This window comes from Rhinopithecus bieti, unplaced genomic scaffold (assembly GCF_001698545.2).
Source record: "Rhinopithecus bieti isolate Rb0 unplaced genomic scaffold, ASM169854v2 scaffold_13029, whole genome shotgun sequence".
Classification (NCBI taxonomy): Eukaryota; Metazoa; Chordata; class Mammalia; order Primates; family Cercopithecidae; genus Rhinopithecus; species Rhinopithecus bieti.
Window position 1 is genome coordinate 3,787,060 of NW_016807982.1, and position 17,009 is coordinate 3,804,068.

The following is a 17,009-nucleotide window of genomic DNA, read 5'->3' on the forward strand; positions in this document are numbered from 1 at the left end:
TTTTTTTTTTTTTTTTTTTTTTTAAAGACAGGGTTTCACTCTGGTGAGATAATGGCTCACTGGAACCTTCACCTCCTGGGCTCAAGCGATCCTCCCACATCAGCCTCCCGAGTAGTTAGGGCCACAGGTACATGCTACGATGCCTGGCTAATTTTGGCATTTTTTGTAGAGACAAGGTTTTTCACTATGTTACCCAGGCTGGGTTTAAGCAGTCCACCTACCTTGGCCTCCCAAAGTGCTGGGATTACAGATGTGAGCCACCGCACCCAGCCTCAGTTTTTTTTTAATTTTATTTAATGTTGGCCAGGCTGGTCTCGAACTCCTGACGTCAAATGATCTGCCCGCCTTGGCCTCCCAAAGTACTAGGATTACAGTCATGAGTCACCATGCCCGGCCTCAAATATCTTTTACATGGAAATTAAACAGTATGCTCCTGAACAACCAGTAGGTCAGTGAAGAAATTAAGAAGAAATTTTTAAGATTTCTTGGAACAAATGAAAATAGAAATACAACATTCTAAACCCTGTGGGATAGAACAAAAACAGAATTCAGAGGGAAGTTTATAGCAATAAACATTTACATCAAAAACATAGAAACGGCTGGGCACATGGTACACGCCTGTAATCCCAGCACTTTAGGAAGCTGAGGCAGGAGGACTGCTTGAGCCCACAAGTTCAAGACAAGCCTGAGCAATATAGTGAGACCTCATCTGTACAAAAAATTAAAAAATTAGCTGGGCATGCTGGCACACACTTGTTGTCCCAGCTACTCAGGAGGCAGAGGTAGGAGGATCACTGGAGCCCAGAAGGGCAAGGCTGCAAGATTCAGTCTCAAAAAAACAAGGTATTAATATCCAGGATATAAAAAGAACTCAGACAACTGAACAACAAAAAAACAAATAATTTGATTTTAAAATGGGCAAATGTCTCAAGAGAGTAATTGAGAGGACCAACAGGTATATGAAAAAATGTTCAACATCAATAATCACCAGGGAAATGCCAATTAAAATCACAATGAGATATCATCTCACCCAGATTAGTATAGTCATTATCAAGAAGACAAAGAATGCAGAGAAAGGGGAACTCATTTACACTATTGGTGGCAATGTAAATTAGTACAGCCATTATGGATATCAGTATGGAAGTTCCTCATAAAACTAAAATTAAAACTACCATATGATTCAGCCATCCCACTACTGGGTATGTATGCAAAGGAAAGGAAACAGTGTGTCAAGAAGATGTCTGCATCCCCATGTTTATTGCAGTACTGTTATAATAGCCAAGATATGGAATCAACCTAAGTGTCTATCAACAGATGAATGGATAAAGAAAATACGGTATTTATACACAATGGAATGCTCTTCAGCCACACAAAAGAATGAAATTCTGTCATTTGTGGCAACATGGATGAGCCTGGAGGACATTATGTTATGTGAAATAAGCCAACCACAGAGAGAGAAATACTGCATGATCTCACCGGTGGAAGCTATAAAAGCTGATGTCATACAAGTATAGAGTAAAATAGTAGTTACTACAGGCAGGAAAGGGAGGGGGATTACCAAAGACTGGTTAACAGATACAAAATTACAACTAAATAGGAGGAATAAGTTCTAATACTCTATAGCACTATAGGATGGCTATAATTAGCAACTTACTATATATTTTCAAATAACCAGGAGAGTGGGTTTGGAATTTTCTTGACACAATGTTTGAGGTGTAGATATCCTAATTATCCTGATTTGATTGTTATACATTATATATGTGTATCAAAATATTACACTGTACTTCATAAATATGTGTAATTATTATGTGTCTATGAAAAATAATAAAAGCCAAAAAAAGTTAATAGTATCTTCTAGGGATTAAAACCTATATATATCAGGCTCAGGCCTGTAATCTCAGCATTTTGGGAGGCCGAGGCAGGTGAATTGCTTCAGCCCAGGAGTTGGAGACCAGTCTGGGCAACATGGTAAAACCTCATCTCTATAAAAAATACAAAAATTAGCAAGGTGTGGTGATGCGTGCCCGTAATCCCAGCTACTCCGGAGGCTGAGGGGAGGATCCCCTGAGCCTGGAAGGTCCAGACTGCAGACCCTGTCTCTAAATAAATAAATAAATCCTGTATAACTGGATTATATATTTTAACCTAGTGTTTCCTCCCACATTTAATAAATATCACATTGGATCCAGATGACTGTATTTTTAAAATCACAGAGGAGAAAGATTCTCTGTTCAAGTTAAGTTTTAGAAATGCCGTTAAACAGATTTTTTTATTATGGAACTTCTGAAGACCATTGATATGCAAATGACCATTATGAATCTTCAGGATAGGAATATTTCTTCAATATATTTAGCCAGAAACCTTAGGGAACAGTTTTCCTTTTTTTTTTTTTTTTTTTTTTTTTTTTTTTTTTTTGATACAGAGTCTTGCTGTGTCACCCAGGCTGGAGTGCAGTGGTACAGTCACGGCTCACTGCAGCCTCCACCTCCCAGGTTCAAGCGATTATCCTGCCTCACCCTCCCAAGTAGCTGGGACTATAGGCACATGCCACCACACCCAGCTCATTGTTTTGTATTTGTAGTGGAGAGGGGGTTTTGCCATGTTGGGCAGGCTGGTCTCAAACTCTTAACCTCAAGTGATCCACCTACCTTGTCCTCCCAAAGTGCTGGGATTACAGGTGTGAGCCACCATACCCAGCCTGTTTTTGTTTTATTATTTATTTGACACAGGGTCTTGCTCTGTTGCCCAGGCTGGAGTGCTGTGGCACAATCACCACTCACTGCAGCCTTGACTTCCTCAGCTCAAGCAATCTTCCTGCCTCAGCCTCCCAACTAGCTAGGACTACAGGTCCACACCACCACACCTGGCTGGCTGGCTGACTGGCTGGCTGGCTTGCTTGCTTATTTATTTATTTATTTATTTATTTATTTATTTATTTATTTATGTATTAATTAGACAGAGTCTCACTCTGTCACCAGGCTGAAGTGCAGTGGTGCAATCTCAGCTCACTGCAACCTCCAACTCCCTGGTTCAAGCGATTCTCCTGCCTCAGCCTCCTGAGTAGCTGGGCTTACAGGCAGGCACCACCACGCCCAGCTAATTTTTCTATTTTTAGTAGAGACGGGGTTTCACCATATTGGCCAGGATGGTCTCAATCTCCACCGCGCCCGGCCCACACCTGGCTAATTTTTTAAATCTTTTTGTAGAGATGAGGTCTTCCTATGTTGCCGAGGCTAGTCACAAACTCCTGGGCTTGAGCTGTCCTCCCACCTCAGCCTCCCTGAAGTGCTGATCTTATAGGCATGAGCCACCATGCCCAGCCTGAACAGTTTTCCTTTAGGATATCAGTTTGAAACTTCTGCTGTAGTCAGCAAATAACCAAGAATATTTAACAGAGACTAAAAACTATTCTTTATACATCTTCCCAGCTTTACTTTTCTATTTTATTTTTTTTTATTTTATTTATTTTTTTTTTTTTGAGACGGAGTCTCGCTCTGTCGCCCAGGCTGGAGTGCAGTGGCCGGATCTCAGCTCACTGCAAGCTCCGCCTCCCAGGTTTACGCCATTCTCCTGCCTCAGCCTCCCGAGTAGCTGGGACTACAGGCGTCCGCCACCTCGCCCGGCTAGTTTTCATATTTTTTAGTAGAGACGGGGTTTCACCGTGTTAGCCAGGATGGTCTCGATCTCCTGACCTCGTGATCCGCCCGTCTCGGCCTCCCAAAGTGCTGGGATTACAGGCTTGAGCCACCGCGCCCGGCCTCTATTTTGTTTTATTTTATTTTATTTCATTTCATTTATTTACTGAGACAAAGTCTCACTATGTCACCCAGGCTGGAGTGTAATGGTGGGATCATAGCTCACCACAGCCTTGACCTCCTGGGCTCAAGTGATCTTCCTGCCTCAGCCTCCCAAGTAGCTGTACTACAGGTACATGCCACCACACCTGGCTAATTTTTATTTTTAACTTTTGTGGAGATGGAGTCTCACTGTGTTGTGCAGACTGGTCTTGAACTCCTGGCCTCAAGCTACCCTTCCACCTTGACCTCCCAAAGTGCCAAACCTGTTTTTTATGTGACTTGGTATTAAATATTTATTAAGAAGTTCAAAATTGGGCTCAGCACAATAGCTCACACCTGTAATTCCAGCACTTTGGGAGGTTGAGGCAGGCAGATCATTTGAGGTCAGGTGAGACCAGCCTGGCCAACGTGGCACAATCACGTCCCTACTAAAAATACAAAAAATTAGCTGAGCGTGATGGCACATGCCTGTAATCCCAGCTACTGGGGAGGCTGACGCACGAGAATCACTTGAGCCTGGTAGGTGGAGGTTGCAGTGAGCCAAGATCATGCCACTGCACTCCAGCCTGGGCAACAGAGCAAGACTGTCTCAAAAAAACAAAACAAAACAAAACGAGTTCAAAATTCAACAGTGTACGTCATTGCCTTCTCTATAGGGTACCAGTCGTCCTTCACACTATCATGTTTTATGGGATGATAACTGCTTCACTGCAGATGAACTTCAGCTGCTAACTTACCAGCTCTGCCATACTTACGTACGCTGTACACGATCTGTTTCTATACCTGCACCAGCGTATTACGCTCACCTGGTAGCATTTAGAGCCAGATATCATCTTGTGGACAAAGAACATGACAGGTAATATAAAAACATAACAGGTTCTCACCCAAATCCAAATATTGTCTGCATGTTAGGATTTTCAAGTTCCCCAAGCTATTAGAGGAGTCAGTGATCCATGTGAAAAGTGACGACAGTCAGAACTGACTGCCCAAGGTTTCCTATTGAAATATGTTGTCCAAGTTCATTAGTAATAGAATGATATAGTAACTTAGTTGCTTTACCACATTAAAGCAAAGGAGAGATTATTGGTAATAAAGTGATAGATACAGATAGACAAAATGATATGATGTCTGGGTTTGCTTCTAATTAATTCTGGGGAGGTGAGAGAAGTAAAACAAAATTGACCTTGAATTAATAATGATTGAAGCTGAGTGATGGACACATAGATTGTTACACCAGTCTCTTATTTGTTAATAATTTTGAAATTTTCTACAACAAATAGTATTTATCAGAATCATTACATCAGAATAGAAAGTTTGTTTTTGTGTTCATTGCCACTTCTCTTACAGTGCTGAAGGAAGTCACGTTTCAGGACAGAGCAATGGGCGAGATCCACAAGCTCTTGCCAAGGCTGTACAGATTCACCAAGATACCTTACGCACAATGTACTTTGCTTAAATAGTCCAAGTATATTCTCTGAGAGGAAGTACTGAAAGATGAATTGACATACAACGTATGCTTCCAGTGGAGTCAATTGAGTAAGGACACCTCCAGCCATACAGAAACCAACACTGTGTGGGGGCCAAGGTCTGATCCTTATGTTAACACAAGGAAGATTGTTTACTTCATCAAGGAACACAGCATCATTATGCAATATGAAACCAGCCAACTGCTTTTTGTGCGGTCTCCTGTAGGAAGTATCGCAATTGTTTTGTTTTCATTTCTTGTAGTCTAACCCTTTTAATGCCTTTACCTCAAGTTGCTTAGCAGCACAACTATCTTTGCAAAAAAAAGTATCGAAAAAGTAAATGATGGTTTAAAAAATATACACCTTCATGAATAATCAAAGTGATTTTTCAAAATTATATGTGCAAAAAATTAATGTGCATTCATATATTCTTGTAAAAGGTGTCTGTGTATTTTTAAAATATATACATCCATACTTCATATGCATATATATCTGGATCTGGATTGATAATAGATATATATGTGTCTGTGTATATATTTTAGAATTCATTCCATTTGGGGAACTTCCTTTCCCTTTTATTCTGCTACCACTACCGCTTTTATTTCTCTTTTTCCCTTGCCTTCATCACCTACATTTTTTCCCTAATCCTACCAGTGACATTCAAATATTCACGTACCTGGTTCGTTTGAATGTAAAATATGGCAAACTAGATTTCTACTTTTATTTTGCATACCCTATTCCTGACTCCTATCTCCTACACGATTCTGAGTTCTCAACTCTTGATATTGCTGTCTTAAGAATCAAACTTTTATATATATATATAGTATACATACATACACAGACACATACACACATATATATACGTAAAATAACTTTTTGTGAGTGTGTCTCTCCCCTCCCACTCTGAACATACATTTGCGCAATTTGTATATAAGCAGTAGCAACCTGAACTATTCTTTTTCTTTTCTTTTCTTTTCTTTTTTTTTTTTTGAGACAGAGTCTTGCGCTGTCACCAGGCTGGAGTGCAGTGGCAAGATCTCAGCTTGCTGCAACTTCCGCCTCTCGGGTTCAAGTGATTCTCCGGCCTCAGCCTCCCGAGTAGCTGGGACTACAGGCGTGCGCCACCACACCCAGCTAATTTTTGTATTTTAGTAGAGACGGGGTTTCACCATGTTGGCCAGGATGGTCTCGATCTCTTGACCTTGTGATCCACCCGCCTCGACCTCCCAAAGTGCTGGAATTATAGGCGTGAGCCACCGCACCTGGCCTGCTATTCTTTTTCTTTAGTGAGTTTGTTAAAGCTGCTATAAATATAAAACCTGTCAGAAGTTGTAACTCTTTCTCTCTGATAAGTGATGTGTTTTCTGAAACCTTCTGTTTCTATGGGTTATACACAGAAATCTTTAAAGGTTTTATAAAGGGTAAATATTTTAAAAGATTAGAATTCTGTAGGGGTTGAGACCTGTGAAATTGAGTAGAGAGAGAGAAGGGGTTGTTGAGGGATTTTTTTGTTCTGTTTTTTGATAGTTTACTTGCTGCCTCTCATACCTTAATGTGATTTTCATATATTTTATATATATATATGTATGTGTGTGTATATAAACACATATGTATGTGTTTGGAAGTATAGCTTCCTTTTCTTTTATATTTATTAGAATAGTGCTTTAATAATTATAGAATTGTATTGGCAGCATCTTTTATAAAAATATAATCATGTTTTATTTTAAGAACTGACAACTTGTTTTTGCTATCTTTTAGTGCAATAAGCAGTTTTAAAGGAAAGTTGTGTCTGTTTGCATCTTTACCATGGATAGTAGGAGGAACAGGCACTTCCATAATTTAAAAGGGCAAAGAATACAGCCTTAATTTCAGAAGGAAAGTTTTGTAATTTTCAGTTTTAAAGCATATCTTTTAAAATTCATCATGAAAAAAGGCTGGACACTGTGGCTCATGCCTGTAATCCTAGCACTTTGGGAGGCCGAGACGGGTGTATCACCTGAGCTCAGGAGTTCGAGACCAGCCTGGCCAACATAGTGAAACCCCGTCTCTACTAAAAATACAAAAATTAGCTGGGCATGGTGGTGGACATCTGTAATCCCAGCTACTCGGGAGGCTGAGGCAGGATTGCTTGAACCCAGGAGGCGGAAGTTGCAGTGAGCCAAGATTGCACCATTGCCCTCCAGCCTGGGCAACAAAAGCAAAACTCCGTCCCAAAAGAAAAAAAAAATCATAATGAAAATGAAGTGAAATTGCCTAAATGAGTCCAACTTGAATATTAGAAATAAAGTTGAACTTTTGTATAAGAAATAATCGTGAATAGCTTAACATATTTAAATTATTTGCAAATAGATTGTGTTTATTGAAGAATCATATTGGCTAGATGCCCATTTTCATTTACTAAAAAGAATCAGGAAAATGCAAGATGATATTTTAAAACTTTTGCTAATGTATCACCAGTGTAACTTTCCTTTTAAAATTAAGGTGATAGTAACAAAGGAAGTTAGGACTTTGATCATTTTAAATCAGTTAAATCACTGAAATGTGGGAAATTGTTTTACAAAACTTTTATTGATTACACTTTAAGGTATTAAAAAGTACTATAAAGCTATCAAAACCGAGTTTATCAGTAACATTGGATTCAGGGGAGCTTTGCACTTTGTAACTCATGAAAATTGCATTTTGATTTTTTTTTTGCACTGGTTCAGAGTATAGATACTACAGATTGTTTCCAGTGGGCATTGCTGTTAGCCTTTCAGAACTCCATCTGCACGTGAAACCTAATGGATTTAGATCTTTAGTTTCTCTCTGTAATCCACTGTTATTGCCAATTCACTGTATTTTGAGCCTAAAATCTGAGCCCATGTCCTCCGACAGGCATGAAATCTTTTGTCCCTCTGCCAGAAAACTAAGAAAGTACTGTATTTTGTATGTTTATTATTTTGAAGTGTCTGAAATGCAATTTACAACACTGTTGCAAAGAACTTTACAAAAGGTAATATTTGTATAGTATATACATTTTTTCTCCCAGTCTTCTCCCATCTCCTCCAGAAAAATTTCCTATAAAAGATGGATTTTTTTTACACTGAAATTTTACTGAATATAGTCAGGATCATGGGCAAGAGAAGAAAATAGTATACCCAAGATGATAAAAGTGTAATTGGTATGTGCTTGATTAGTGTGAGTAAACATCTTCCTTTAGCATGGGAGCTGCACAGATTCATATGGGACACTTAGGGAGCGACTGTAGATACCCTTTCTCTATGTACTCTCTCACCTAATTTTCAGTCACTCATATATGCTAGAGTGGAGCCCTTAATTTAAATATATTTGGAAGGACTTTTTTAAGAGCAAAAATATTTTTTCTAAATTATAAAGTTTTACCTTTTGAGTGATTTCTTTTTTAGAGTGCTCTTACACTAGTCAGCATTGCTAGTTTAAAGTTGATTAACTTGAAAGAATATGTATACTATATTTCTATTTTGCTAACAAATTGGTATATTAATTACCATTGGTTCTTAATTACAAGAAAACTTGTGCTTAGAATTTTAAGGTAAAAGGCTAAGTGACAAATGCTTCTTGATTTTTGTCCTATTTATTGTTGCACTTCTGGTGCAGAATTTCTAATCTTTTTTATTTTAAAAATGTTTTTTTTTTTTAAGTTAAACATGAAATTCACGGTGACCCTTCTGCTCCTGCCCTTGCTTACTAACTATATCATGAATGCTAAATTTTAATCTTCTTTTTTCTATGATGTATCTTACAAGACTGACTGTAAAATATCAGTCTGGCAACTAGATAATTGATTTTCATATGAAGAAGAGTTGGGAGTTTAATGTATATTCTTGATGGCTGAAGTGTCTACGTAAAGTGCTGATACATGTATTTTATTACAGTATCAGGTTACTGGCATGGAGGACCATACACTTACAATATTGTAGCTGCTATATTTATTTAAGTAGAGTCTGACAGTTACTGCACTAAACAATAAGGAGATAAGCAGGATTCAAGGCTAGTGTTAGACCGTTTTTTTTCCTAAGTAAGAGTAAGGACACGAAATATCAAAGTAACAAAGGGTGCTGCCATTTTAGTTTCAATTTAATATCAGGATATTCTTTGTTTTAGAAATGTAGATTTTGACTTTTACAGTTTGAAAAAGGGTACCTCAGCCTCCTCAGTACTGGTTTTTTTGGCACATTTTCACAGAAATATTAGATTCCCTTTCTTTTTCTTAATAGTTATCTTCTAACAAGTTTCTTGGGAAAACTATTATTCTAAGGGAAATCCCTGTTTATAACCTATTAATATATTTCTCTTCCTAGAAGACAGTCTAGGAGGGATTCTAGTAGGAATGACTGAGTGTTTCGGAAGGCACTTGATAGAGGCATCTCTGCCTTCCAGCACAGGGATTCTCAGCCTTCTAAAGGTGTAGACCAGTTTCCAGGCTAGCTTCTCCACAACTCACCACTGCCTAGTGTTCACTTGTGTATTCTCTAATGGATTTTAGGAGGACAGGCCTCCTGACAGAGTCATGAAAGACTTAAGGCATGTGTAGGAAAATAAAAGCTGACTTGCCCTTCAGCAGGAACGACTGGCAGAGGATCTCAGTGTTCAAGGAAAGAGTGAGTGCTAAGCATGCCAGTGATGGATCTGAAGTGTTTAGATGGATTGCAGACCAGGAATTAGAGACCGTTTGTTACTCAAGGAACTTGATGGATCTGTTTAGAGACCTACATGAATTTGCCAAGAGTGGTGATTTTTATGAAATTCAAGAAGCAAACGACTTGGATACAGCTAGAATATGTTGTAGTCTTCCTATTTCAAACTTGATTTTAATATTTTTACCAAGAAGTTTAACTGACAACTCTGCAAAATTTTCATTCAGTGTCATTAAACCTGAGTTAAATGTTTGCTTAGCTTATCCTCTTAGATGTTCTTCTGTTGAACAGGCAAGTTGCCCTTAACAGTAACTTGCTACTTAGATTACCTTTTATTAGTCAAGCTGCATAAAGATCATTAGTCTGGCACCTTTATTTTGGCTTTATCCATATGAAGTATTCATTATTTTCATACTTTTTGAGAATTCATAAATGTCTTAAAGCTTCAGTAAGAATTGTTGGGAGGTTTGACATCAAGTAACGCCTTCCTGAGTAGCAGTATACCCTAATTTAGAACCCTCGTTTTCCTATTTCAGTTCTCATATTTGATCATACAAAAGCACTTTTGTGATTCTATAGGAGTCAAAAAATAAGCCAAGAATAGATAAGTAAGACAGTGCAGAAATCAGAAAGTGAGAATTTTCTCCAAAAAATATTTTTTAAAAAGTCCTGTTTATACTAAGAATATTCTTGATCAGTTACAATGTTAGAAATGACACTGTGATTAGTGAAAGCCAAGCTGAGTCCCAGGAAGCAGGGTGGGGAGTGTGTGTGTATATGTATGAGTGTGTGTATATATATAATCTCACACACACAAAGGGAAAAACTATTTTGACTCTTTTCCTACTTTTAAAATGGTACATTTAAGTTTATAATTTTCCATGTCAGTCAACGTAATTTTTTAAACTAAGATACAACGGTCAAGGCTTGTGCTAATATTCCCTACTACTCATGGAAATTTGTATTACTTTACCCATCAAAACTAGTACTCCAGATGTTTACGTCATTGATTAAATCTCAAGAATCTTTTGTTCTTAAAATATGGAAGTTAAAGATTTTAATTTGAATTAAAGATAGAAGGATGGTAGATTCAATATAGAGGGTTGAGATTTACCAGTGAGAAACCCTGTTGAAGTATCAGGTAAATGGTGTGACAAAATTAGAATCCTATCAAATCACCTATCCAGCCATTGGGGTCCCTTCCTTTTTTAGACCAATTTCTAAGGTAACCAAAATCTAGTGTATCTATGTTAGGGTCTCAGTAAAGCAAAGATGTTTGTCAGGGCATAGACTCTTGAGTTAAATTTTTTAATCATTTTTTAAAGCAAGGCGGTTCTTAGAAAGTGCCTTTTCAGAAGATGGTGCTGTAGATTTTTATTTTTCAAGTAGCACGAAGCTAAGAATTTTAAAGATAAATTATTTTAGAACTCCAAGAGTGTGACAGTTTCATAAAAATAATGTTAGTTGTTGTCCTGAGTCTCGTCCAAGGGAACCAAGGAAAGCTTTTATGCAGTAAAGTAAAGGTAAATGCTCACCAAATTTATTTTGTAAATTTGAAAACAAAATATTTAGTAGAATTAACCCTTTTAATTCTCAGCTGTATTGAAGGAAATCCATAATGCACATAAAACAGCAAAACTACTTAACTTTTTAACAAGATTATGGGTATAGTACCAGTGTCCAAAGGGAAAGGTAACTTGCCTGGAATTGTAGGCAACATCTTCCAATCTTTTTTTTTTTTTTTTTTTGAGATAAGCTCTTGCTCTATCACCCAGGCTGGAGTGCAGTGGCGTGATCTCAGCTTACTGCAAACTCTGCCTCCCGGGTTCAAGTGATTCTCTTGCCTCAGCCTCCCGAGTAGCTGGGATTACAGGCATGCACCACCACACGCGGCCTAATTAGTCATTATTAAGGAGGACTGCTCATAAAGGCAATACCAAGTCATCATTCAGATCAGCTTAAGCGAGAAAGCAAAATGATGATCTCTATTGTTAAAGAAATTTTATTTTCTAGACACCAAGGAATATTTTAAATGATTTTTTATTTTTTCTAGGATGCAGGAACTATGAAAAATGATGACAAGGCATTTAAAAGGGTTTGATCAGTTAATTAGAAGTAGGATGTGCAAAATTGTGCTTAAGGGGAAATAAGCAAAAGAAAGGAAAATAGCAGGACCTTTCATAGTCAGAAATGCAGATAGTGGCCGGGCGCCGTGGCTCAAGCCTGTGATCCCAGCACTTCGGGAGGCCGAGGCGGGCGGATCACGAGCTCAGGAGATCGAGACCATCCTGGCTAATACGGTGAAACCCCGTCTCTACTAAAAATAGAAAAAATTAGCCGGATGTGGTGGCGGGCGCCTATAGAATGGCGTGAACCCGGGAGGCGGAGCTTGCAGTGAGCTGAGATCGCACCACTGCACTCTAGCCTGGGCGACACAGTGAGACTCCATCTCAAAAAAAAAAAAAGAAAAAAGAAATGTAGTTATCTACCAAAGGGCAATTTTGCTCCATACCAGGAAGCAGTAAATAGCAGTAAATGATCACCTAGGCACTTCTTTCCTGTGAATTTGGTGAGCATTCTTCCAGAAAAGAAAACTAAAAGCAAACAACAACAACAACAAAAAATACCACACCTCAGTAACCTTGTATGCTGCATTATATAATAATGATAGTAAAATTATATTGTTTGGAGTGTACTGTGTCTGTTTGCAAATATCCATGCACATTAAACTTTTTTGTTTTATAATGTCTTAATAGCAATTATGAGTTTATTTTGTTAAGATTAATTTTCTATTGTGATGTTTATATTTATTGGCAATTTGTGTGCAACTTTTATATTTTGCTTGTTGGTTTTAAGGTATTTTATTTTTATAGATATTTCTAGCTTTCCTCATTCTTTGTAATAGCAGCAAAGATTAAGATGGAGTGTTAATATACCAACCAAACTATGAATTCCATAAACTCTAGAGTTTGAATTTTTACCAATAAACCATTAACACTATTTTGTAACTTAGAATATTTAATGTTGTTTATATAGTGGGCATTAAAGACAGTCTTTAGACAGATTTCTACATGTGGAGGGGAGGTGGGGCTTTCCTGTAAGTTTGATCTTTTTTTTCCCTTTAGTAGCAAACTAACATAACAGATTGGATTTATTTTACCTGATTGCAGTTTTGGGGAAACCTGTCAAATAAATGATTGTTACATGCCTTTTCTTTTTTTTTTTTTTTTAACTTTAAGTACATTGAAACTGCTTAAATGGTCACATTTTTCAGCATTAGGATTAAGATACCTTTTTTGTAGGCCTGGAAAACAAATAGCAAATGATTCAAAACTCATTGATAATTGATTTTGAAATGAAACTTTTCCCCCATAATTTGTTATATGGAAGATTTGCTACCCTGACTTTTTCCCTAGCATACTTCTAAAGTTGATTCAATCCCTGAGTATCAGTGAAGAAATCAGAGTTTAAGTGGCTAGAGAGAGCCAGGTATAAAGACTGATTAATAGAGTACTTCAGCTAATTAAAAATTTCAATAGTAATAATTTATGAATGTGAATAAATTGGAAGGCAGTAAAAAGAATGATTATAGGCTGGGCGCGGTGGCTCAAGCCTGTAATCCCAGCACTTTGGGAGGCCGAGACAGGCGGATCACAAGCTCAGGAGATCGAGACCATCCTGGCTAACACCGTGAAACCCCGTCTCTACTAAAAAATACAAAAAACTAGCCGGGCGAGGTGGCGGGCGCCTGTAGTCCCAGCTACTCGGGAGGCTGAGGCAGGAGAATGGCGTAAACCTGGGAGGCGGAGTTTGCAGTGAGCTGAGATCCGGCCACTGCACTCCAGCCCGGGCGACAGAGTGAGACTCCGTCTCATGATTATAGAATATTAAGTTAAATTATATATAGACACTCCAGTTTCCAAGTGAGTAGGTCAAGATTAGTTGTTTGTTTTGTGGCACAATCATAGTTCACTATAACTTCAAACTCCTGGGCTCAGGCTATCCTCCCACCTCAACCTCTGAAGTAGCTGGGACTACTCGCGTGCGCCACCATGCCCAGCTGATGGTTTTTTTCTTTAGAGGTGGGGTCACTATATTGCCCAGGCTGGTCTTGAACTCCTAAACTCAAGTGATCCTCCCACGTCAGCCTCCCAAAGTGCTGGGATTACAGCCATGAGCCACTACATCTGACCAAGATCAAGATTACGTATATTGGCATGTTAACTTTTAAAATAGGCCGGGCGCGGTGGCTCAAGCCTGTAATCCCAGCACTTTGGGAGGGCCGAGATCCCGGGGCCGGATTCATGAGGTCAGGAGATCGAGACCATCCTGGCTAACACGGTGAAACTCCCGTCCTATACTAAAAAATGACAAAAACTACGGGCGAGGTGGTGGCGCCTGCGTAGTCCCAGCTAGACTCGGGAGGCTGAGCAGGAGAATGGTCGGGAACCCGGGGAGACGGGAGCTTGCAGTCGAGCTGAGATCCGGCCACTGCGACTCAGCTGGGTGACAGAGCAAGACTCCGTCTCAAAAAAAAAAAAACTTTTAAAATAAAAGTACATGGGCTGGGCACAGTGGCTCACGCCTGTAATCCCAGCACTTTGGGAGGCTGAGGCAGGCAGACGACCTGAGGTCAGGGGTTCGAGACCAGCCTGGCCAACATGGCAAAACCCCATCTCTACTAAAAATGCAAAAATTAGCTGGGCATGGTGGCACATGCTTGTAACCCCAGCTACTCGGGAGGCTGAGGCAGGAGAATCACTTGAACTCGGGAGGCGGAGGTTGCAGTGAGCCGAGATCGCGCCATTGCACCCCAGCCTGGGCAACAAGAGTGAAACTCCGTCTCAGAAAATAAAAATGAAAATAAACAAAAGTACATGAAAAAAGTATATTCCCTTAAGCAGGTAAAATACTTGCATTGTATTTTTACACCATGAATTTGCTTGTCAAGAAATTTCTATAAGAGGTTAAAAGATAAACTGTATTCCATCCTCTGGGTTTTCAATTCTAAATTATTGGAACTCAATGTATGACATTTTACTGTAGTGTATTATTCCACTGAGAGGCAGGGAAATGGAAAAGTGTCAGGTCATTATAAATGGGAAAATTTTATTTTTATATGGTAAGTTTTGCAGTTTAAAATAGATCAACATGTGTTTTCTTTGTAGAGATTAGCCATTTCATTTCTTTTGCATTTTTGCCAGTTACATTAGTTTGCTCTATGATACACTATTCTGAGATACTTCCTCCACCCCCCACACATCAAGTACTAATTGTATACAGATAGTACAGATTTGTACTTTGATTATAAGAGTTTGTTACTACTAATTAAAAGCAAATTAATGTGGCTGGGCATGGTGGCTCACACCTGTAATCCCAGCACTTTGGGTGGGCGGCCAAGGTGGGCGGATCACGAGGTCAGGAGTTGGAGACCAGCCTGCCCAATATGGTGAAACCCCGTCTCTACTAAAAATACAAAAATTAGTTGGGCATGGTGGTATGCGCCTGTAATCCCAGCTACTGGGGAGGCTGAGGCAGGAGAATGGCTTGAACCCAGGAGGCGGAGGTCGCAGTGAGCCAAGATAGCACCACTGCACTCCAGCCTGGGTGACAGAGCAAGACGCCATCTCAAAAGAAAAAAAAAAGCTAAATAATATTTTTGCTGTGAGCGTATGTCCCCTTTTAAGGATATCTATTGCGCTTATAACCTTTATAGTTGTATTCATTACATGCCAACATGTAATAACAAGGTTAGCAGACATGTAGTTCCTGAAGACCAAAATTTTAAAAGTTGCCTCTGGGCCAGGCGTGGTGGCTCACGGCTGTAATCCCAGCGCTTTGGGAGGCCAAGGTGGGCAAATCACGAGGTCAAGAGATCGAGACCATCCTGGCCAACATGCTGAAACCCCATCTCTACTAAAAATACAAAAATTAGCTGGGTGTGGTGGCGCACACCTGTAGTCCCAGCTACTTGGGAGGCTGAGGCAGGAGAATTGCTTGAACCTGGGAGGCGGAGATGAGACTCCATCTCAAAAAAAAGAAAAAAAGGTGCATCTGGTCCTGTGTTTTCTTTTTCCTTCCGAAAGTTCATAGACATCTGGCATATAGAGCCTATTTTGCTGTTTTAACTGGTAGGCTTCACAAATCCTGCTACCTGGCATCAGTACAGCTTGACCACAGTGAAGTACTTGATGGCTTATTCATGTTTAGTTCACCTCTTTAGAAAGAAAGCTTTGTGGCCAGGAGCAGTGGCTCACGCCTGTAATCCCAACACTTTGGGCAGCTGAGGTGAGCGGATCACCTGAGGTCAGGAGTTCAAGACCAGCCTGGCCAACATGGCAAAACCCCATCTCTTCTAAAAATACAAAAATTAGCCAGTTGTAGGCAGGAGGCTAAGGCAGGAGAATCGCTTGAACACAGGAGGCAGAGGATGCAGTAAGCCAACATCACGCCACTGCACTCCAGCCTGGGCAACAGAGTGAGACTCTGTCTCAAAAAAAAAAAAAAAGTCTTTGTGCAGTAAGTAATAGATCATCCCAAAAAAGAATTGCCATGAACAGTGTTATGTGTAGAAAACAGATGGGAGTGTTGGTCATTAGAGCCTTGCTTTTTAAATTTTACTCTTTCCAAAAATTGGCTGTATGCTATCTATAATTTTATGTTTGATGTTGAAGAGGCAACACCAGAGACTAGAGAGGGAGATTACTCTGATATTTAGTGCCTAAAACTTTCATCTTGGCTGGGCACGGTGGCTCACACCTGTAATCCCAGCACTTTGGGAGGCCGAGGCAGGCTGATTACCTGGGGTCAGGAGTTCGAGACCAGCCTTGCCAACATGGCAAAACCCATTTCTACTAAAAATACAAAAACTAGCCAGGCATGGTGGTGGGTGCCTGTAATCCCAGCTACTCAGGAGGCTGAGGCAAGAGAATCATTTGAACCCAGGAGGCAGAGATTGCAGTGAACTGAGATTGCACCATTGCACTCCAGCCTGGGTGACAAGAGTGAAACTCCGTCTCAAAAAATAATAATAATTTTAAAAATAAAAGACAAAACTTTCATCTTTTTTTTTTTTTTTTTTTTTTTTTTTT

At 39.4% G+C, this 17,009-nt stretch overlaps 1 protein-coding gene across 3 annotated transcripts in view; it reads left to right on the forward strand.

The window, feature by feature from the left end:
- The window catches only part of AGO3 (argonaute RISC catalytic component 3), a 129,996-nt gene extending 124,024 nt beyond the window's left edge, over nucleotides 1-5,972 (forward strand). For all 3 annotated transcript variants that reach the window (XM_017884480.1, XM_017884481.1, XM_017884483.1), the window contains 2 exons: nucleotides 4,454-4,653; nucleotides 5,145-5,972. In XM_017884480.1, coding sequence (XP_017739969.1) covers nucleotides 4,454-4,653; nucleotides 5,145-5,253 — 309 coding nt within the window. In that variant the 3' untranslated portion in view covers nucleotides 5,254-5,972. The remainder of the gene's footprint in view (nucleotides 1-4,453; nucleotides 4,654-5,144) is intronic.
- Nucleotides 5,973-17,009: the final 11,037 nt, after the last annotated feature.